This window comes from Schistocerca nitens, chromosome 3 (genome assembly GCF_023898315.1).
Source record: "Schistocerca nitens isolate TAMUIC-IGC-003100 chromosome 3, iqSchNite1.1, whole genome shotgun sequence".
Lineage (NCBI taxonomy): Eukaryota > Metazoa > Arthropoda > Insecta > Orthoptera > Acrididae > Schistocerca > Schistocerca nitens.
Genome location: NC_064616.1, coordinates 255946959 through 255971828, shown reverse-complemented (window position 1 = coordinate 255971828; position 24870 = coordinate 255946959). Strand labels below are relative to the sequence as shown.

The following is a 24870-nucleotide window of genomic DNA, read 5'->3' as shown; positions in this document are numbered from 1 at the left end:
AAATAGCGGCACCCGCCAAGTATAAAGGCGTGGTGAGAGATTTCGCCTGATGTCATGCAACCCACATAACACAACTGTAACGCGTTTCCTTCTTCGTGACAATATTCTAGGTCCCATTCTGCAGGGGCAACGAAGGAGCCCGTGCAGCATTATCGATGGCAATTGTTTTGTAGCGTTATCGACGGGAAATGTTTGATCGCCCACAATATAGCCTGTAATCGGCTGCCCCTGAGTTGCATCTCTTCTCACGTGAACCGCTGGCTATAAAGACAACGTTTTGCCACAGACTACGAACTGTAGACCAGCGTAGAGAATTGACTTTAAGCGCAGGCGGCTGCCTTCTGTGACGATTTGTTGGAACAATGTCTAACAAGGGGAGGCCACGACGTTTGGATCGCGGATTTACTTAAAACGTTGTACACCTTTAGTAGGCAATTAAAACAACATAATGTGCCAGTAGTAAGGTGTACTACTCTGGCAATTTCGAGAAAATCGAAGAGAAGTTCTACGTGTCTATTATGTAACTGATGTATCTGTGCGTAGGTGGCGGACGTTAGAGCTCACGATGGTCAACTGGTTAGTGTTCGGGCTTCGTAAGACGAATGTGTACGAGTTGACGGTTCGACTCCTGCTCAAATCTTCATTTTTGTAGTACAAGTGTAAATCCTGTGATATTCGAAAAATTTGCACCTGCACTATTCGTTCTTGCTACATTAGCGACGTCTCACTGCTAAGCAGGTTAACTTCCAAATTGGGCCTGCAGTTCGAAGAGTCGAGGTGCAAAGTAGTTCCGAGTACCTTACCAGATTGCATGTATAAAGGATTTCGCAAATCACATCTGGAATACATTTTCAGGAAACCTTTATGCGTTTCTTCATTTCCTTATAGATAGTTACAAATATGTTTGTTCTAATAATTAAATTTAATTAAAAATAGTTAGTAGTCAAATAACATGAAATTCACTAAAACTTCATGCAAATACACGTGCTTTTTAAAATTATATTACCTCTCAAATGTCATATAAATTAAATAATATGGCCAGTGATGAAAAAAGTATCGGTTAAAAATTGAGTTTGAGCGAGTTCTAAAGCTAACCACTTGACCACCGTGAAATCTAACTTCCGACACCTACGCACATATGCATCAGTTACATAATAGACGAGCATAATTTCTGTAGTGGTTTCCTCGGAACTGCCAGAGTAGTACACCTTAATACTTGCACATTATGTTGTTTTAATGGTTTACTAAAGTTATATAAAATTTGAAGTAAGTCTATGATCCCAACGTGATGGGCTCACCTTGTAAGTCGGAACAACGACTATACAGGGTGTTACAAAAAGGAACGGCCAAACTTTCAGGAAACATTCCTCACACACAAAGAAAGAAAATATGTTATGTGGACATGTGTCCGGAAACGCTTACTTTACATGTTAGAGCTCATTTTATTACTACTCTTCAAATCACATTAATCATGGAATGGAAACACACGGCAACATAACGTACCAGCGTGACTTCAAACACTTTGTTACAGGAAGTGTTCAAAATGTGCTCCGTTAGCGAGGATACATGCATCCACCCTCTGTCGCATGGAGTCCCTGATGCGCTGATGCAGCCCTGGAGAATGGCGTATTGGATCACAGCCGTCCACAATACGAGCACAAAGAGTCTCTACATTTGGTACCGGGGTTGCGTAGACAAGAGCTTCCAAATACCCCCCATAAATTAAAGTCAAGAGGGTTGAGGTCAGGAGAGCGTGGAGGCCATGGAATTGATCCGCCTCTACCAATCCATCGGTCACCGAATCTGTTGTTGAGAAGCGTACGAACACTTCGACTGAAATGTGCAGGAGCTCCATCGTGCATGAACCACATGTTGTGTCGTACTTGTAAAGGCACATGTTCTAGCAGCACAGGTAGAGTATCCCGTATGAAATCATGGCAGTGAATTGAGGAAGTACAGTACATACTGACGAAACTAAAATGAGCTCTAACATGGAAATTAAGCGTTTCCGGACACATGTCCACATAACATCTTTTCTTTATTTGTGTGTGAGGAATGTTTCCTGAAAGTTTGGCCGTACCTTTTTGTAACACCCTGTATAGAGGTATAGCTGGAAGATGTAGCGATCACAGTGTTTTCCATTTCACGACCGATCGGATATTATTTCCTGAATAGCCTTCGTGAAACTGGCCGGAAAATGTTTCATGCACCTAAGATAAACATCCCAACTTACATCGTGTGCCCCAGATGAGGATGATGGGAGTGGTGTTGCCGACGCTAAGGAGCATGAAATATGTTCTGGGAGTCTTACTTTGTCCACGTTGTGTATAGTGTACGCCTAGCAGTTAGTGTGACTTTATGTGCATGAGACAAGGCACAGGAAGTACGAGTGTGTGTGTGTTGCAGGTGGGAGCGCGGCGCAGTCCCGCAAGAAGCCGACGACGGCGGCGCCCGCGGCGGAGGGCGAACTGGCGGACGAGTGCCCCGAGCCGAACGGCTACTTCGCCGACGCCTACCAGTGCGACAAGTACTACGACTGCCGCGACGGCGCCATCACCGAGAAGCTCTGCCCCGACGGCATGGTCTTCAACGACTACAGCCCCGACCAGGAGAAGTGCGACCTGCCCTTCAACATCGACTGTTCCAAAAGGCCAGAACTCCGTAAGTCGAGTACAGACTGCTCTTGTGGCATTCTTTTCCGTTGTTACGGAACTTCCAGCATCATATGCAGCAATCGTAGCAATTCCGCACTCAAATTTTGGAGGTGACGAATTACATTTCAAATTCTGAAAGAAAAGAATGAACAGAAATCCCTGGAAATTGGAAATACACATTCATACGCTCATTCCATCCCATATGTATCAGCTTTAAGTAACGTCCCGGTAATGTGCTAGTTTAGAATAGGATCACAACCAGCAAAAGTGCTGATATATAACAAATACTAAGTGTTTTGCATTCAAATTTGCTATGCTAACTTTAAAAACTCTACACATACCATCTATATAGGTTCAGAACCACGTTCTGGTTCGGATGGTTTACAGACGTTCTGGTAAACGTAGAAAAACACAGCATTTCTTTTCATTGTTAACCAGTTTCATATCAATTCCCCTGTTGCCCCATATGGCACATCGTCTTGATAGAGTCTTCTTCTTTACAATTGCTGGGATATTCATCATCAAATGACTCCTTAGTCCTTTGCTATACTGGGAGGTTTTTTTTGTGATAGTTGACTAATACATAGCGTCACCGGTTCAGATCCGGTCCAACTGTCTCGGTGGATAAGTGAAAGGAGACTCAAAGCAACAGCTGAATATCAGCCGAGCATAGCACGTTGAAGGTGTGGCGGTGGAACTTTAAGTTCCGTGCCGACATCCGACGGTGGAAGTACAGAGAAGGGGTGCAGTAATGCGCCAACTCTATCGTCAAAGAATAAAGTGGCTGTACGAGAACAGGCGACTGCTAGTGACTGTACGAAATCGGACAGAAAAACGTGGTCGTATTGGGCCTATCGTCAGTCATAGCCCGAATCCCAGTCCTCCAGGATGGTGAGCGGAACGGGGTGTCGGTGCCAGCGCCGTGGAACTGTGGTGTCGATGGTTTGTAGTCCAGCGACCGTCTCATGGAAGGCGTCCACTTCACTGTATAGTTGGCGAGCCTTACGGCGAATGGTTGTCTTGAGAACGGCCTAAAACTGCATCTTCACGACTCAGCATTCTCATTTAAGAGGATGTTTACTATCTTTGGCCCGAAAAAAGCATGTTCTTTGAGAATTTTTTCTCGGGATGTGTTATAGATATCAATATCAAATTTGGTCAAAATGTTTATTGATATTTCCTCTACAAACTGAAATTTTTTCGACCGGAAATGTAGAAGAGCAAAGGCGGAAGTGCCGTCGGAAGGAAACAAAATTTCGATGTAGACCTCCACGCGCGGTATGTCACAGGTTAGCCGGCTCGTCTGAAATCAGAACTGAGTCGACGTTAGCGAAGCATATAAGAGTCTTTAGGAGTTGTACCTCGCTTAAGTTATTTGGACCATAAGAAACAAAATGGCGGCCATTTGAAAAAAATAGGGTTTTTTCATCGATATTTCGACTTCGTCAACCAAGTAAAAATATTTATAGTTGGTGGATCGGAATAAAAGTGGTACAACTCCTAGACAATTTAGTTAGCTTCGTCGGAAACAAAGAATCATGCCAATCGGTCCAGCAGATTTGAAGTTACCATACCGCACGATAAAAAAAGTCATTTCGAGAAAAACGTGTATGAGGTTTTGACTACATATAAATGCAATATTATGCAACTTAACGTTCAGTCTGCTATTCCGGATCCATAAACTAGTCCTTCCTCTTCCTCACAGAGGGCGTTCTGCTCGATCTGGGCCATCCTGCGCTGCTCCAGAGCCGCTCGCACGGCCGGTGACAAGCGGTTTTCGGGCGCTTGAATCCGGTGGTCGTCCGATTGCTTGGCGAACTGCGAATAGAGCCCCAGGGTGACCACCATCGTTGTCATGGTCTTCAGAATTGCTGAACACCCTTCGATGAAGCTGCTCACTGCCAGGAAAGTCGCAATCTCCACAGTCTTCGCACCAGAATGCAAATGCTTGGGGACTAACTTACAAACACACGTGTTCAAACATTCATTTAAATTTTTTGTGTTTCATCTCAAGTATCGGTACAATAACTAGTCCTCCGAAAGAAAAAAACTGGTGCGTGAAAAAGGCCGATTTCAGGCAGGTACATTTTTTTGTTCAACCGCGAATAACAAACATTTCCGTTCCGTATTCGGAGAAACCGTTGCAGGGGTGGATGCTAAACACTTTTGTGGATCAAAAAATGCAATTAAAAAAAAATCGATTTTTTGGACCAAAATATAGTAAACCTCCTCTTAAATCACTTGTGAAAGGTTGTTATTAAAGTCAACAGGATTAATTGGCAGTTCCTTAGTGTTTTCGTAGAGTTTGATTCCCACAAATTTTTTGTTATTGACAGATGTCACAGCTGGCTCATAAAAAGTTCCCGGACTACCTGTCCGAGCAATAAATGTGTTAACCAGTATCTGAAGTTTTCTTATTAGACCGAAATAACTCTACATCTCGGTGTTGCAGCTACTCACTAACTTCTGAAAGTTCTTGAAGTTCATAACATATCAACGCCAAATGTAGAACAAAGCATGTCGATGTTAGTTTCCTGGGTGGCCTTCATACTTTCATCTGTTCGAAGCATCACGTTTTGCGTCTTCTTTGGCTACTAGGAAATGTTTTGCAAGAACGTTGTATTTCTCCCAGACTGCTGAAACTGCACGACAACTGGACGAAAACCAGCCTGTGTCTAACAACCTTCCAGTTTTCAACAGTTGAACACCAAACTAGTCTGGAAATTCTTTAAAAGAAATCTATGTGATCAAGACGGACTTGTGAAAATAAAAGTGGTATGACTTTATCTTGTTCCATGGCTGCTTCATATCCGCCTGATAATGCCAGTTTGTTTTGTTGATATTCTCTTGTATCAATACGACTATATCTAGTTTACAGGCGAGCTTAGAAACTCCACAGTCCAGCGTCTCTTAGATGTTCACAAAATGTACACATAAATATTGACCATTTACCATGTGGTCTCTTTACTCTACAAACGCATCCATTGTTTTCAGTGAGTGAAAATATATACTTTCCAGATAATCCACAGTCCGAAAAAAATCAATTTCATCAATAGACCACTGAGGTATTCTGGTATGCAAATAAAAGCGGTATTTCGCGCCAATAGATTGTGTTTAATCCTTCAGTGGAATTATTCTGTCGCTCATAACTTACGGTTCTGACTTATCATAGGGAAGCAGTATTCCTAGTAAATATGAATTAAGGGCCTGGTGACAAAAAATATACTCCAGCCATTGGAAGTATTCCTTTTTCAAAAACAATTGTGAATTACTACACTATATGATTAAAAGTATCCGGACACCTGGCTGGAAATGACTTACAAGTTCGTGGCGCCCTCCATCGGTAATGCTGGAATTCAGTATGGTATTGGCCCACCCTTAGCCTTGTTGACAGCTTCCACTCCCCCAGGCATACGTTCAATCAGGTGCTGGAAGCTTTCTTGGGGAGTGGCAGCCCATTCTTCACGGAGTGCTGCACTGAGGAGAGGTATCGATGTGGGTCGGTGAGGCCTGGAACGAAGTCGGCGTTCCAAAACATCCCAAAGGTGTTCTATAGGATTCAGGTCAGGATTCTGTGCAGCCCAGTCCATTAGAGGGATGTTATTGTCGTGTAACCATTCCGCCACAGACCGTGCATTATTAACAGGTGCTCGATTGTGTTGAAAGATGCAATCGCCATCCCCGAATTGCTCTTCAGCAGTGGGACGCAAGATGGTGCTTAAAACATCAATGTAGGCCTTTGCTGTGGTAGTGCCATGCAAAAAAACAAGGGGTGCAAGCCCCCTCCATAAAAAACACGACCACACCATAACACACCACCTCCGAATTTTACTGTTGGCACTACACACGCTGGCAGATGACGTTCACCGGGCATTCGCCATACCTGCACCCTGCCATCGGATCGCCACATTGTGTACCGTGATTCGTCACTCCACACAATGTATTTCCACTGTACAGTCGTCCAATGCTTACGCTCCTTACACCAAGCGAGGCGTCGTTTGGCATTTACCGGCGTCATGTGTGGCTTATAAGCAGCGGCTTCACCATGAAATCCAAGTTTTCTCACCTCTCGCCTAACTGTCATAGTACTTGCAGTTGGTTCCGATGCAGTTTGACATTCCTGTGTGATGGTCTTGATAGATGTCTGCCTATTACACGTTACGACCCTCTTCAACTGTCGGCGTTGTCTGTCAGTCAACTGACGAGGTCAGCCTGTACGCTTTTGTACTGTACGTGTCCCTTCACGATTCCACTTCACTATCACATCGGAAACAGTGAACCTAGGGCTGTTTAAGAATGTGGAAATTTGGCGTACAGACGTATGACACAAGTGACACCCAATCACCTGACCACATTCTAAGACCTCGAGTTCCCCGGAGCGCCCCATTTTGCTCTCTCACGATGTCTCAGGTAATTTAAAAATCATTATTTGTTGTATCTCATTGTTAATTTGCCTTCATGTCCCACGTTCAGCAATGATACCATTAACTACAGGCGCTGGAAAAAAATACGGGGACACCAAAAACACAACACCTTACCATTTCTAATACGGTCTAGGAAACCCATGGGCACTTAAAACAGTTTCCAGTCGTCTTGCAATAATAATCGCTATGTGGGCGGCCAAGAATAGGGCTGTCAACCCGTGGCCTGGCTCGCGCGCCATAGCGCTGAGCGTGGCTGCATGCTTCCCCCACCACTACGCCACGCTGTCTGAGCAGGTGGAGGGGAAGGAGGAGGAAACCGCGAACGCACTGTATTTAGCCACTCTGCATACGAGTTGGCTCCACATTTCATATTTCTTAACGAAATAGATTTTAAAAAATGAAATTTTCAACCTATTTTAATTATTTTTGGAACACTGAAGACACAATATAATTTTTATCTGGTACAAATCGTCGGTAAAAACGCAGGCAGAGACAGTTTTACAGGTTTTCGAAATCAGGTTTCAACATAATCGTTACATATTTAGTTTCATAATCGAATAAAGATCTTCCGCACATATACGTTGATCAAAGTATTGTAGTACTTTCGCAACATCATTATGGAGACGTGGAAACACTACCTGAGGAAAACAATGTAGATGACCTGGACAGTTGTAACGTAAAAAATTTGCCTTTAAAGTGGGAATAACATTGCAAATCAGTCAGTTACATCTGCGCATCCACGGGAGTGCTTTCAACTGAAGTAGCAAATGGTCTGGAATACAGCTCTAAAACAGATGTAAGATTGACAGTCGCCTCAAAACGTTTAGAAAATTATCCTTGAAATTCTTTCGAGGCCACAGTGAATTCTTCAGACCTCACGTTTTCTTTAATGCTGGTGAGCTTGGGGGACCTGGACTGTGTTTGTCAGGATTTGTCCCGTCTACATTGCGATTTTCTTTTTAAATGCATCCTCATCAAATCAGGACTAAGTTGTATCTCTTTCTGTGGGCAGTGTGTAGTCAAGCCCATTTAAAATGCGAGGTATGCGATCTATTCCCGATAGTCTAATTCTCGTTCCTGCATTCCTTTTCCCTTCATAAATTCAACAATAGTGGGTTTTAAACCGAAAAATCGTTCCAAGAGTGGCCCTAGACTTAACCAACGTAATTTTCAGTAATTGATAAAGTCTTAATACTTTTAGTTCAGTTCTACTGAAAACTGTTACTGACAGTGGACTTCAGAAATTTTACTATTTGTACCATCAGTTTCTTCACGTGCTCCGTGCCCGCAAATTTAGACTAAAGTGCTTCGTGCTGTAGAGAACAACGAATTCCCTAAGGAAAATATCGCCAAGGTTGTGCGGTGGGTAAAACTCTTGCCTGCGAGAGGCATTGGCATCAAATCCGCGTCCAGCGTTCCCGATTTAGATTTGCGGTTGTTTTGCACAATCACTTCTGAGGGTTGTTGGGATCGGTCCTTAAATATGTCACGGCCGGTTTCTTACCTGGTCCTTAGCCACACTTCTTTCCTACTAGAGATAAATATTGCTAGTAAAAAGTTCCTCTAAAACCAGCAATAGTATACTAACGTGAAAAAATAAAAATAATGGAATAAAATACAAAAAATCTAGTTCTAATTGAGTAGATTAAGTTTCTAGAAGTTTAGAGGGAAAAAATTACAAATTATGTTTTAAAATACATCATAGTCGCCATTGACTGTAGAAATTAGCTATTTTGACTATTGCAGTTTCGGTCTTAAGCCCATTACCAGTTACTATACAAGTAGCTGGTATTTGGTCAAACTTAAAAAAAAAATCTTCTGATATGTGCACATGCTGTCGTCGCATCTGAGCCTTTGAAGTACAGTCTTTTGAAGTATAACACTTGATAATGACTTGATGGCCCAAGTTGGAATAGTGAAAATAAATGATTTCTGCAATCAGTGGCGACTGAGAACCACGGCTGTGAAAAAGTTAATTAGTAATTATTGCTGAGTGATAATTTATTATATAGTGATTGATTTGTCCTGGAAATACAAGACAGCTTCCGCAGGGCGTTTACGCCGGATCCAAGGTATTTGTAAAAGCATAATTTAACTTTTATTGTAGAAGACAAGTTTCAGATCTTAATTGGATCTCTCGTGCTCTTAAAATATTTTAAGATTTGTGCAAACGCTGTAGTCTTTGAGACTTCTGTTAGGTAGAAAGACTTATTAAATCAACTGATATTAATTATCTGTGGGTACTGAGTTCAATAATACAACCTTTCTTGTGCTGCAGTAGCGCATTTCAGAATTTCTCACAGTCTTGCAGTAGATGACATTCAGGTTACCGACGGTGTTTTAACCTGATTCCTCAGTGTATTGTTCCGATGCAGTACAAAAACTACCCGTTCTAATGGCGACAGTACAGCTGCATTAGGCAAAAAGCTTAAACTTACTTCAGCAGATTTTAGTATGAGAAAAGACTAAAACAAAGAATATAGAGTAAACTGCAGGATCTCCGAGAGCAAGGGACGATGGAAGTTGTGTGCACGCTGCCGGCTGCGGAGACAACGCAGTGGTAAGGCCTTGAAGAGTTGGATAACCTTTGTGCAAGGCGAACAGGTCATCTGGCAACATCCGAGAGCCTACTCCTCCGTGCAAGAAGTTCACGTTCTTCTTGCGCCTACAGGATGTTTCCGTAAGAGCGTGCAAAAATGTAACAGGACATAGAGAATGCTCCACTGAACAATTTGAGGTAGGGAACCTGGGGTCGGAAAGCCAGCTTAAGGAGATATGGAGGTAACCTTATCTACCGCTTTGTGCAGCATTACTATTTTGTGGTTTATCTACAACTAGGGTGCGTACAAATTTACACTGTTTATTTACATATACATTCTTCATTTCCTGCAAGGAAACAGGGAAGACGAGCCTGATTACCAGGAAGCCATGATGCAGCTTTTGTTTACTTTACTGGACCATAGCATATTTTACTTGTCCCATGACAGAACGTGCTACGAATCAACGACAGACCCTTTCATTACTAAGTACTATTCAGAAACGTACAATACAATACGACGGAGTAGTATTGGTACAGTTCACAGAACTCACTGACACGCACCATACGTATGGGAGAAGCACGTTGTAATCCTCTCGCTGCTGAAAGTTTGTGCAGGGCACGATTTCCTAACAGACATCATCCGCCACTAGTGCTTATTTTTCTCGATCGACGAATGCGGGAGACTGGTCTACTGAAAATAAGAAACGATGGACCTGACAACACGAGGACTATTCGCACGCCCGATTTTGAAGAGGAGTTGCTGAAATGTGTTGCAGCGGACCTCACTACAAGTACTCTCCATGTTGCACGTGAAATGGGCGCTGGACATACAAGCGTGTGGAAGAACTCGACGAACAACAATTAAACACGTATCACTTGTAATTCTTGTGACTGACTTTGCAGCAAGAGTCGCATTGTGTCAGTGAATGCTCCAACAATGGATTAATGGCTCAGATTTCCCCCAAATCTTGCTGTTTATTGATAATGCCTCATTCGATCGTGATGGTATTTCGAACAGCAGGAATACCCTCACGCTGTAGTAGAGTCGCACCATCAAGTACGTTTTGCAGTGAATATCTGGGCAGGAATTGTAGACGACAATCTCATTGGGCCCTATCTTCTACCTACCCGTTTGAGTGACCACGTGTACTTGAGGTTCGTGCAAAGAGTTCTACCTGAGTTGTTGGAGAACGTACCCTTGGCTGTTCGTGAGAGGGTCTGGATACAACGTGACGGTGCACCGCCTCACTTCAGTGTGGATGTCCACAACCATCTCAAAAAAATGGTTCAAATGGCTCTTCTATGGGACTTAACATCTGTGGTCATCAGTCCCCTAGAACTTAGAACTACTTAAACCTAACTAACCTAAGGACATCACACACATCCATGCCCGAGGCAGGATTTGAACCTGTGACCGTAGCGGTCACGCGGTTCCAGACTGAAGCGCCTAGAACCGCACGGCCACACCGGCCGGCGCAACCATCTCAATGATGTATTTCCTGGTCGCTGGATTGGAAGGGGAGATCCCATTCCATGGCCTGCGAGGTCACCTGACCTGAATCCCGTCGATTATTTCATGTAGGGATACCTAAAGTCGCTTCGAGGTTTCAGTGCACACGGAGATGGAATTAGTTGCCAGATTTGTAGCTGCCTGTGATGTGATTCGAAACACACCAGCGATAATTGTCAGGGTGTATCAGAATCTTGTTCGCCAATGTCATGCTTACATTGTGGTTGACGGCCATCAGTTTCAGCACGTTTTGTAAGATACAGTTCAGTGTGTCAATGACTGTATTTGTAAAAAAAAAAAAAAGTTCAAATGGCTCTGAGCACTATGGGACTTAACATCTATGGTCATCAGTCCCCTAGAACTTAGAACTACTTAAACCTAACTAACTTAAGGACATCACACAACACCCAGTCATCACGAGTCAGAGAAAATCCCTGACCCCTCCGTGAATCGAACCCGGGAACCCGGGCACGGGAAGCGAGAACGCTACCACATGACCACGAGCTGCGGACGCCTGTATTTGCAGTTAACTGTAATTAATGTAAATAAAACAGTACACAGTAATTTGATTTTATTCCTATTACTTCCTTAAGCTGTCTTCCCCGACCTCAGGTTCCATATCTCAAATGAAATTGTTCAGTGGAGCATCCTCTATATCCTGTTAAATTTTTGTAGGCTCTCACGGAAACACCTTGTATAAATACAGAAAAACTACAACACACAAGTAATCACTAATGTTCACAGGTTTTCCCTCTTGGCAGTGTACACGGTAATTTTCTACCAACACATCTATATTTAAATTTTGTGAATAACTGTGAGCTGCGTGACAGTGGTACGTTTCGTTGTGTAACATATTGAGACAGCCCTCCTAGTCCATTCAGAGATCGAGTAAATCTGTGAGAAATACAATAGTCTTGTTCATTTTGAGAATAAAAAGGAAATATATGTATACGGGGCTTAAAAATTAGAATTCCATCCTTTGGTCAGATAACATTAAGAAAAATACAAATAAGGTTACATGAATCCATAATCAAAGCATTTATTTACATAGAGCGGAATCCTGGGAAATGACAAAACAAGATAGGAGAAGACTTGAAGCCGTGCCAATGGATTTTTTGAGAAGAAGTTGTGGAGGTTCAACGTGAGACAAGATCCCAGATAAAGAAATCAGGAAAACTAACCAAACCCCCATGTACCTAACCTAATAAGGGGAGAAACTACGTTTGAAATGGCATAGACATGTAATGATGAGATCAGGGGATCAAATGGTTCAAATGGCTCTGAGCACTATGGGACTCAACTGCTGTGGTCATTAGTCCCCTAGAACTTAGAACTACTTAAACCTAACTAACCTAAGGACATCACACACACCCATGCCCGAGGCAGGATTCGAACCTGCGACCGCAGCAGCAGCGCGGCTCCGGACTGGAGCGCCTAGAACCGCACGGCCACCGCGGCCGGCCATAGATCAGGGGATGAGCCATGGCCGAAAGAAGTACTTTGTTGGCAACATGTGTACAAGAGAAAAAGAGGAAGACCCTGTACAGAATGGAAAAATCAAGTGGAGGAGGACATGTAACCAAGAAATTTGAACTGAGGCTTGGGTGAGAGGTTGCGGGAAAAGGTCTAAACAGTTGAAAATAACTCGAAATACATACATACATTTGTCAGGTGTCTGCCTGTTCGGAGTAAACAACGCTTCTGACACCCTCTTCCACCAGACAAACTAGGCTTCTACAAGTAACACTGTTTTTGTAGGCGAACTCCTGTTTGTAGAATGTAAGCGTTCACGGCTGGAAATGTTACGCTCATTAAAATTTCTGTTGTTCTGTGGACAAATGAATATTTTGTTAGAAATTCAACGAAGATCCTGTTCACACAATGGCTCGCTACCGACAACAGTAAAACATCGTTTCCGTGTGCACTTGCACCGAGGCGTGACGTCACATACTTTCAAAAGACGAGCGCTATTGGCTGGTGTCGGTTGCTGTCGTCCGCTACTTTTATTACTTCATGATGGAACACTGGTACATATCTTCCTCCGAAGATTCCGATGCTGATGATGGTCCCACGGTACAAGTCAGGAATATTTTAATAAGTGAACTGCAGTTTCCCAGTACCAAATCCTTGAATCGAAGCTTGTCATTTGCTTTATCTAGAACAGAGCCCGTGGGATTGTTCCACCATACATACCCAAGCATTGTAGTTCACAGGTATTGTGTGGGATGACTTCCTCCAATTATGACATATTAATTATACAGTCAAATGCTAAAACACTGTAACATTTCGTGGCATGCATTAATTTACATTTCTTTTCTTTTTTATTTGCTTCATCTTTATAAAAATTGATACACATTCAACGACACAAAGGTACAGAATATATTACACAACTTACTGGAAAAATACAAGACAGTATCATATTCTTTAAACACTGCAGTGGCGTAGTGAGAAGAAAAAAACATGCACTGGAGCTCGCTGTATTCGTAAATATGAATGAAGCGACATTTACATAGTAGTTGGCAGCGTGCTGGTTTCAGTTGCTAACCAGAGGACCGGTCGCGGTGCCATGTTGAGCCTGATTTCCTAAGACATCGACCATGACCAAGATCAAATGGCAATGAAAAGATGTGGGCTAGTGGTTTGGTGGGTGTGACTGGAGGAGAAAACACTCGCCTGGCAAGATAAGGATGAAATAAATGTAAGCGTGGTTTGTCCGTGCGTTTCACTACGGCTCCGCAACCAACACCCACTGCCCAGTGGGGATTATATGGGACGGTAGTCTTCCATCCCCCATCCACGAAAAAGGTTTTGGTTTGGAACTGCTAGAGCTGGGTTCGTAGATATGGGTGTCAGAAGAGGGCATAACACCAACAGACTTCTTATAAGAAATCGCCAAACTAGTAGCGAATCCAGTGCCGAAGTGTTCGAGACTGGCCAGAATGTTCCTTCTAGTTGATTGGATAACGTTCCAGAATTTTAGAGTATTTTCCTGAATATTAGAGAACGTTCTAGAATGTTCCAGAATGTCACAGAATCGTCCATAAGACTCAAAAGTGCTTTAAAATCTTTTAGAATTTTCCAGAATTTTCAAGAATGTTCTAGAATGTTCTAGAATGTTCAAGAATGTTCTCGAATGTCCCAGGTCGTTCTCGAATGTTCTCGAATATTCCATTATCCTGTTGTGGTAGGGATACGTTCCAACTCAGGACGAAAAGCAACAGGCGATAGAAAGTGAAATAAACGTAAATGAAAATGAATTAAGTTAGTGAATAGTGTATTAAGTCGAATCGTAATGTGTTAAGTACTGTTGACATTTACTAGGATGCCAGAATGTAAAAGAGGAGGAGGTCTGGCCAGTGATAAACTGAAAATAAGGAAACAGAAAGAACAGGGAAGAAAAGAAACAGATGATACACGAGCTGCACGTTTAGCTTCACAACGGAAGAGAATGAATAGACTGAGTGAAAACTTAAAGGATGAATACTGAGATGCAAGTAGCGTAGGGGATCGAGTGAGACAGTCAGCAATCAGACATAGAGAACCTGCTGAAGAAACAGTATGAAATGAACTAAGTAGAGTTACCATGAGCGAATTTTCTGAAAGATAACGAGTGCAAGCTCATGAACAAAACATTAATGTAAGAGAAGTACATAGCAGAAGAAGTAGAGATTCCAGTTTGACAGGTGAAGCATTCCACCATGAGCCCATTAAAGACTGCAAAAAACACAAACATCTTGTCTTTGACAAAATGTGGATCTAGTTTGTCAGTTCCACAGTGCAAAGAATTTCAGCAGAGAAACCAAGAATGTGTCTCAGGAGTGGAAAAATTATATTAGCACCACTGAAAGTGTTCTACCAGAAATATTTAATTACTTGACTGTAGAAACTTCGAAATCAAATCGTTTTCTTCCAAATGTAAAAGGATAGAATAGTTGCTTTCAGATGCGATCATTTGGAGCTACTTCTACGACTAGCGGAGAGCATCAAGTCAGTCCTGTGTTTTCGATTAAAATGTCACCAAACGAAGCTTATAATTTTTTGCAAGTGTATTTCATTGACGGCAAACAAACAGAAGTCGATCAACGTTGCACGAATATATGATGACTTAGTCTGACTTCATAAATTCTCTTTTTAAAGCTTTATTTTTTAATTCACATTTGATAAGAGCTGGCTGGCATTGTCCAGGCGAAGCGAGGATAAGACCATGTTTCTCTCCCCCCCTCCTTCCCCCCTCCCGCCCATCTCTCTGTCTATATATATATATATATATATATATATATATATATATATATATATATATAGTGTTTACTAGAGAATCTTACAATACCTCCAAACTCTGTAACCGTCAATCACTGATTTGTGTGTCTAGTGCCACCCTTGGTTTCCAATTTGTTCTCTATAGTGATTGTGCAGTGGTGGCTGTTGTTGTCGTGAGAATATGAGATTTTGAAGTGGTCGCTATCACAATGTGGTGGTCACCATCAGATCTTCCATCTGTTTCGCATGAATGTATATTTTTTGAGATTCACCTATAATGTTCTCGAGCTTTTGCAAATATTCTTGATTATTAACGAATGTTTTCGAATGTTCTAAAATATTGTAGAATGTTCGAGAGTGCTCCAGATCGTTCTACGTTATCCTAGAGCATTCTTTAATGTTTTCGATTGTTCTTGAATGTTTTAGTGTTCTAGTAAGTTCCACAGTCCTCTTTAACGTTCTCTAGCGTTTTGGAATATTATCGGTGAGCTATAAAGAAACAAAAAAAGTAAATTCGAATGGCATGATTGGTTGGGAGACACGAGGGGCACGTTTAGCCACCTAACTGGAAAGGTTTTTCCTGTCCTTCGCTAACACTGGCAACTTTCATTCACTAATCGTGAGATCTGTGAGTTAAGCGTATCTAATACATGTACTTGGCTGTAATCGATATGTGTGTATTGTGGTGTCACTTCGCGCTATATGATGATGAGAGAAAGGAGAGGATGAAACCCTGTGCCGGTACATAGCCTCCTTCTCTCAAATAGCAGCAAGGGACCGCCGATCTTAACGTCCTAATCCGACGGGCGGATCACCATAAACAGCGTCACATGTCCTCACTCCATGAAACATCGGAGAGGTTTGAAATTTAATCCATGATATTGGCGCAAGGTCTGCTGATCAGAAACTTTAAGTCACCAGCTATCCTCTCCTTCGGAGGAAAGGCAAAGGGGAAATTGCCAACAGCGCGTGACATACCACGGCGCTTATTCATCCACGTAGGGTCACGCCCAGTGTTGCTTAACTTCGGTGATCCGAAGTGAATCGGCGTAGTATACGTGGCAAGGCCGTTGGCCTATACAGAAATGAACATATGCGTAACAGAGTGCTTTATTCCAAATTGGTGGATTTAAGACTACTCCAGACTGTTCTTGAGCCTTCTAGATTAATTTTGATCGCGAAAAACTAACTTTTTTTCTGAATATTCATTTTTTCGATCTTCTCGTATGTCCTCCCGTCAGCTGAAATGATCTCAGGAAACACATGAAAATAAAGACCAAGCAAATCAGGTCTGTTTCAACTGTTTTTATTATATATTTTGTATGTTTGCTCTATGTTTATTTTGTCATAGTGGTTTTCGTCTCGTTTACCGTGTGGCTGCATCTTAATTTTCCCTCCTAGAATTACTGTCTTTCGTAGTGTGTGAACGCAGAGTAGACCTAGCACTCGTCACGTGGAGTAAATTTGAATCTTCAGGCTAATTAACCATCAGCTGACTCCTTACTGTGCCAATATGACAGACATAGCACAAACAAACGTATCGTTTATTGTCAAGTAACGTGTATCTGAGACATAGTTATGAACTGTTAACAAGTGCTATTTGTGTTTACTAATATATTTTATACGCTCTTCAAGTTAATTTGACCTAAAAAAACCATGGTCACTACAGTTATTCCAGCGGTTTCTGTGAAAGGTGCTCTGCAATCGTCTTCGATGATAAAGAGAACAGCTGATTTCTTTATCCCACTGAACACGGATATTCAAGCAGTTAAAACAGAAATACTGATCCACACTATATGTTTCCCAACTCTAAAACAAAAATGACTCATGCTTAAGAAATACTTGTACATTTTTCTCCCAGTATGTTACATCTGTTCTACAGAACAATGTAGTATCTGTTACTGAACTTGCTGAACATTTTTCTTCTTAGTATTATATATCCTTCACCACATGGTGTGCTATGTGTGATAAGCCCAAACTTTTATAATACCAACAAGAATAAATGTCAATAAATTCAACTTTTCCTTTGTCCTAAATGCACATATTAGCTCAATTTTTTAATGTAAACAGAAAATTCACACTGTTAAGTTAAAAGAACGACAGAATCAATACAGATCCGATTTAGCTTTCGACAGCACGTTAAGCTACAAGAAAGTAAATGGGGCTTACGAATAACGGTTAAGTAAGAATTCCCTTAGTGAGAGTTAAAGCCTTAGCACAAAATATCTGGTGGGCGCGAAGGGTTTTAAACGTCGATCAGGAATTTGATGACTGTCTTCTAATAGGGAGCATTTGATCTCCATGTGCTCGTTATAAACTAATTCGTCCTGTTCTTTATTCCAGATATCTTTGTGACCCTACTGCACAAAAAAATTTTTACACCAAAGCACATGCGTGTAATATGTAAGGTGCACTACGCATCAGATTAAAGGATAACTTTTACGAAACCCCGTAATTTTTGTCCTGTTGCGACGCATGAGTTTAAAATCTGGCTCGAAGATGCATACAACCTTCTTCTGTAACGGTGCAAAAACTTGGCGCCCTGCGACTTCACCCTCAGGCTCAACGGTGCTTCAACCAGCAAGGTGTCGGCACTTACGAAAAAAAGGGTCAGAGCTCAGAAGTTAATGTGATGTGTAAAGTGGGTTAATGATGTCACATTGGCACCAAATTTCTGCCCAACGCCACCGTAGACATGTCACGCTATGGGAAGGTCGTCAAAGCCTGTCTTACCTAAGGCTCATCCTTCCTTTTGACTTCTCTCCAATAAAGGTCACAGCCTCGACGCTCAGCGTTGAAATCACGTGGTTTTCTTATGGGTGGCTGATGAAAACATTTCAGACACACAGCGCTCAGAATCTAAATGAAAAGTCCTCAGGGGGCGGCATAGTGGGCGTCAATGAAACCACCTCTTTCCTTGGGATGTTGGTTCCCACACATTTCGCGGTCTTAACGACAGTTTGCAGTGCGGTGAGCAGCAGGAAAACGTTCTTGACAACCTTTGGCACTGTTTTCATCTCCTGGGCGGTTCACCCCTTCTCGGAGGGCTACAGCCCCATTTAACGTGAGTGTAGCTGTATGCCTACTTATATTCACGTTTGGTGGATGGATGTACACTTGGGAACTACTTGTGTGACGTATGGCGGATGTGTAACATAGTCCTTGTCGTGTATACCCTCTTTGGAGTCTGGCATTAACTATGAGGGTTGTCCAGAAAGTAAGTTCTGATCGGTCGCGAAATGGACACCACAGTGAAAACCCGATGAAGGTTTGCACAGATGTGTTGGGTAGTTTCTCTAGTATGACCGTCGATCGCATCAAGACGCTCTTTTCAGTTGTGAGCGCACTGTGAGCGAGTAAAGGTGCCTAGAACAACAATGTCTCCCGCCAAGTAGGAGGGCCCGCTGAGAGGATTCGCCTTAAGGAATGCAGCCCACCTAACACAACCGCCATGCACTCCCTTTTCCGTGGCAATTCTCAGCCGCACTCTGCAGGGGCAGTGAAGACGCTCCTGCAGCCTTTTCGATGCGAAGTGTTTGATCACCCACAACACATGCCTAATTGGCTCGTCCTGAGTATCATCTCTGTTCGCATGAAACGCTGGGTACGAAGACAACACTTGGGCGCAGGCTACGCACTATAGACCAGGTAGAGAATTATCGGAAAGCACAGGCGGCTGCCTTCTTTGACGATGGTGCAGGAAATTTGGTATTACGCTCCGAGAAATGTCTGCGTCGGAGCGGCGACTATGTAGAGAAGTATCTGGAAGTATAGCTAACTCTTGCAAATAAAATGTTTCTGATTTTCACTCTGGTTTCCATTTACCGACCGATCGAAACTTACTTTCTGGACAACCCTCGTATGTTCAAAAATGGTTCAAATGGTTCTGAGCACTATGGGACTCAACTGCTGAGGTCATAAGCCCCCTAGAACTTAGAACTACTTAAACCTAACTAACCTAAGGACAACACACACATCAATGCCCGAGGCAGGATTCGAACCTGCGACCGTAGCGGTCGCGCGGTTCCAGACTGTAGCGCCAGAACCGCTCGGCCACCAGCGGCCGGCCCTCGTATGTTCATAGGCATCTCGTCGCTATTCTATGTAGACTGTTGCCGTATCTTCTGGAGCACACAGCACTTTTTGTATCAAAACATTCAAGAAACCAACGCCGTCAATCTGCCAAGGTTGATTTTAAGGGACAGACCGGCCCAACAGAATCCTTGTAGATCACGAAGGGATCTCAGTGACTTAACCTGCGAAGTGAAAGAAGAATACCGTTGCTTTCTGTTCTGTGTTACAATAAAACTAAACTTAATTCCCACAGCTGTATCAGACATTTCGAAAGACTATCTTCCTTCTTATTGTTGCAGTCGTACCATTCTACGAGAGTTCACCGAAATGTAATAAGAAGACGATTTAGGTAATGTGCAATACAGCCTGAGTCTAGCTAATGCGAACCATTCTTCTTACTTTCTGTTTCTGGTTTTCTGTGATAGAAAACGTTCATTCCATCAAAATAGCTTTGAGCAAAAGTCCTGCAATGAATATGATATCGATGAGTCGTGATTGGGGGCTAATGTAAATGTTTGTCGCATCTTTTTCCGCAGAAACGCCACAACCCAGTCTGCACTGTCCACGTAAGCACGGTTACTTCGCGCATGAGGAGCCGAACGTGTGCGACAAGTTCTACTACTGCGTGGACGGCAAGTTCAACATGATCACCTGCCCTGACGGACTCGTCTACAATGAGCGCACCGGCATCTGCACGTGGCCAGATGAAGCCAAGAAGAAAGGCTGCTCATCCCAGGGTAAGAAAACAAAGGCGTCACCCAAAGCATGTTATTTCTTTTTTCAATAAACCGCTAGAATTAGTGGTAGTACTATTACTACGGAAAACGCCTATTAACTTATGTAATGACTATAACTTTTGACAGGAAAGACCACAGGCGAATCCAATCATGTTGTTGCGGTTTTCAATCCGAAGACTGGTTTGATGAAGCTCTCCATGTTAGTCTCTCCTGTGCACGTATAGTCATCTCTATACGGAGTGATCCAGCTGCCCACACCGACGTCGTTTTATACGACCCACAAGTCTATATCTGGACTTCAAAAACCACCTGCGAGATTTTCATACTCTCTCGCTCGCTACGCGCAAACTCTTAGTCCTACAGAAAAAATGAACGGGACCTTTTTGCAGGAAATTTAATGAAGTCAGATTTTGCCCAGGGATACTTTTTCGCTAGAGGCCGTAGTTTTTGAGTTACTCAATAAAAACGCACCAAAAGTGACTTTCGGTCACATCCCCACTTCCATACTCAGGCCCCACCAGTCAGGATTTCTGGTACGTTGTTTATGGCACTCCGTCTTATCACTGTACCAAAATTTGCGACTGCACGAATTGCTCCCACATACGACCTTTTTTGGTCTTCATGGAGTGGCCTTATTTCGTCACCGGCGTAGTCGAGCACTTCAAAATAGTAATATTGACATTTGTGTAAATTTTACCCAAAATTTTTTGAATTTTAATAGCATGAAATAAACAATTACATCGTTGTATTCGTCAGGCCCTCTGACTACGAAACTATCGTGTCTGTAAGGGTTAAGTTTGGATCGAATTGCCAGCGTAATTAGTTGTAGCGTAACGTTTACAAAAGTCGTTTACCTTTCATCACCCTCACGGACACGTTTAAATTATTAACGTGAACGAAGTAGCCGATTATGTTGGCGGCATAACAGCCCAATCAAGAGTGACCGAAAAAGGTCAAATATCGGGATAGTTCGTGTAGTTTGAAAGTTTTGTATATTGCTGGCTAATATGAAAAAAATACTAAACATCCTGAATGGTGAGGGATGAGTGTGGGGGCGGAACTGCGCTTGAAGGTCACTTTCGTACGTTTTTCTTGAATTACTTGAAAACCGTGGCCTCCAGTGAAAACATATCCGAGTACAAAATTTGACTACATTAAATTTCCTACAAAAAGGTCAGGATCATTTTTATGTAAGACCAATAGTTTGCGCGTAGTGAGCGAGAGAATATGAAAATCTCACCCCTGGTTTCTGAAGGTCAGAAACAACATTGCGGGTTGCATTAAACGACATCACTATGGGCAGCTGTATAGCCTTGTGTAACTACAACAGCTTACACCTATTTGAACCTGCTTTCTTTAGTCAAGCCTTAGCCCTTTCCTACAATTTTTACCCACCTCCCCCTTCCAGACAAACACACACACACACACACACACACACACACACACACACACACACACAAACACACACAAACAAACTAGCACCATACTTCAGACTTCCTAACTATTAAATTCATATTCAGCGTTAACGAATTTCTCTTCCTCAGAAACTCTTTTCTTGTTGTTACCAGTCTGCATTTTATATCATCCCTATTGCGTTATCGTCAATTATTTTTTTGCCTAAATAGCCAAACTCACCAGCTACTATTAGTGTCTCACTTCCTAACGTAATTTCTGCAGCATAGCCTGATTAAATTTGACTATGTTCCATAACACTTAGTTTGCTTTTGTTGACGACATTCATCCCACCACCCCTTTTCAAGGCGTCATCCATTCTGCTTATTTGATCTTCCAAGTCCTTTGCTGTATCCGACAGAATTACAATGTCATCGGCGAAACCTCAAAAATTTTCTTTGTTCACCCTGAACTTTAATTTCCTTTCTTAATTTCTCCTTGGTCTCTTTTACTGCATGCTCAATACACAGACTGAATAATACCTGCAATAGGCTATAACCCTGTCTCATCTCCTTCTCAATCCTTCTCAACTGCTGCTTCTCTTTAATGTCATTTGACTCTTATATCTGCAGTCTAGTTTTCGTACAAGTTGTAGATAAACTTTCACTCCCTGTATATTTACTTACTTCCTCCTTGGCGCTACAGCCCATGTAGGGCCTTGACCTCTCTGATGATCACAGCCCAATCCTGACGATTTTCTGCTCGTTTCCTCCATCTCCTGACTCCAATCTTTCTCAAATCATTTTCCACATCCTTCAGACATCTTTTCCGGGGTCTCCCTTTGCTCCTTTTGCCACCTGGATTTCCTGTGTAAACCTTTTCGACAGCTCGATCCTCCGACATTAGCTATACATGGCCCACCCATCTCAATCTGTTACACTTAATTTCAGTCACCAAGTCAGGATTTCTATACAGTTCTTCCAATTCCTAGTTTCTCCCTATTCTCCCATGCCCCGCCTCATACAAAAATCTTTCTTAATATTTTCCTCTCCCATCTTCTCAAGAGCTCTTATTCTGCTACAGTCATTGTCCATGTTTCTGAGCCATGCATTACCACCGGTCTTATGACTGTTTAATAGACAGTCACCTTCGATTTTCTGCTCAGACTACGTGATTCAAGGATTTTGATCAGCGCCCAATAAGCACTATTTCCTGCAGAAATCCTAGATTTTAATTCTTCTTTTATTCTGCTATCCTCCGTAGCCAGCACTCCCAGGTATTGGAACTTCTCACATCTCTCATAATTGCCTCTGTTGAACTCTCTGTATATTAGGCCTGCTATATTCATAATTACAAGGAGTGTGTTGCAGTCAATGTCGTCAAAAGATTTAATATAAAGATTAAATATACGAACAAATGGTTCAAATGGCTCTGAGCACTATGGGACTCAACTGCTGTGGTCATAAGTCCCCTAGAACTTAGAACTAATTAAACCTAACTAACCTAAGGACATCACACACATCCATGCCCGAGGCAGGATTCGAACCTGCGACCGTAGCAGTCGCACGGTTCCGGACTGCGCGCCTAGAACAGCGAGACCACCGCGGCCGGCAAATATACGAACACTACAAACGTAGGCTTACCTTTCCTCAGCCGATTTTCTAAGATAAATCGGAGAGTCTGTATTGCACGCATGTTATTACATTTCTCCGGAGTCAAAGTAATCTTTCCCATTGTCGTCTTCTATCAGTCTTTGCAATCTACTATAAATAATTCGCCTTCTTTGGAAATGGAGTCATTACACTCTTCTGAAAGTGCGAAGGAATTTAAAAAAAAGTTACAGCAAATATCTTGCATTCGAGAAAACAAAGAAATCTAGGTTGTTGTCAACATATGCAAGCAGACAACGTCTGCAGGTAGTGTGGTAAACTCAGATGTAATGGAAATAACCACTCTATCTGTTACTCATTTATGTCTATGCATTTTCTTTCACGTCTGTTACCATTCATAATACAGTGCTATTTTAATCTCTTCCATATGCTAATCTCTACCATATGCTACACAATTGTTCATACAGTAGCTAGGATGACGACCGATTGTAACTTGGAACTGAAGCTTTTCGCCTTTTGAAAGAATGACTGTCTTGTCATATTTTATTATACCTCTATTGGTAGAGTCGCCTGATTTCCACTTTTCTGAAATTTCAGCCAACACTTAAATTCTATAATACCATACACTTAATCTTACTTTTCACATCCACTTACCCATCTCTACACAAATCCTTTGCCGTCTCATTAAAGTCTCCAACCTAGTTGCACACATTTAGTAACTACATTACCTACTATTAAGTGTATCCATCTCCTCCCATCCTACCCCTTATTAGAGCTCTTCCTTTACCTCTTTCGTTTTAGTTTTGCCACTTTTGTTTCTCCTGATAACTGTGACTCAGCTACCATCCTGTTTACACTTGCTTCAAATCCCTTGTTTCCCTACCATACGCCCTTTTACGTGACACTCTTTTGCATATCCTAACACATCTTATCTAGCGATACTCTTCATCCTGAACTCTCACAGAACCACTGAAACACTTCTGTCTGGTCCCATACAATCATTGTTAACTACCTAGTCAACAATGTACAAACATGTGAAGACTCTTACCTATTAAAAAAAACACTTTAAAGCCTTTCTCATATGACTTTAAATTATTTATGGTAGAAGAGCGACATAATGACCACCTACCAACCTAACCAAAGCCTTATGACATTGTTGTGCTAATTGTGGTGGGCGGCAGACGTGTTCCAGTTCACATGTCCAAAAGTGAACGAATCGGAGGCGCAGCAACATCCGCGCTACTCTGACCCGGAGGACTGCCAGTTCTTCTACGTCTGCATCAACGGGGAGGTGCCCCGCCGCAATGGCTGCAAGATGGGGCAGGTCTTCAACGACGCCACGCGCAGCTGTGACTGGCCTAGGAACGTTCCCGAATGGTACGTATTTGCACCTAACTTAGGCTGGCAACATGCATTCAATTTCTCCTCTCGCACCTGTCCTTCTTAATAACTTTACATGCATATCCTTTGTTCAGGATTTTAATGATGTTACGTAATTGAAATATGAGAGGAAGTCGATGAACGGTAGGCCTAGGTACAATTAATCAGAGCCAACACAGATGACCAACAAATTTATATTCTGGAGGAGATAATTCAATTGCCTTCAAGCTCTTCTCATTCAAGAAGCTTTCCTTCTATTCTACAACTGTTGCATAGCTGTTCTCTATATCAAA

The 24870-nt window shown here is 42.4% G+C and overlaps 1 protein-coding gene across 1 annotated transcript in view; it reads left to right on the top strand.

Annotated features, from left to right (window-relative positions):
* LOC126248225 (protein obstructor-E-like) overlaps positions 1-24870 on the top strand; it is an 86249-nt gene that overhangs the window by 48674 nt on the left and 12705 nt on the right. The window contains exons 2-4 of the mRNA XM_049949048.1: positions 2407-2661; positions 19995-20195; positions 24379-24574. Of these exons, the coding sequence (XP_049805005.1) occupies positions 2407-2661; positions 19995-20195; positions 24379-24574 (652 nt within the window). The remainder of the gene's footprint in view (positions 1-2406; positions 2662-19994; positions 20196-24378; positions 24575-24870) is intronic.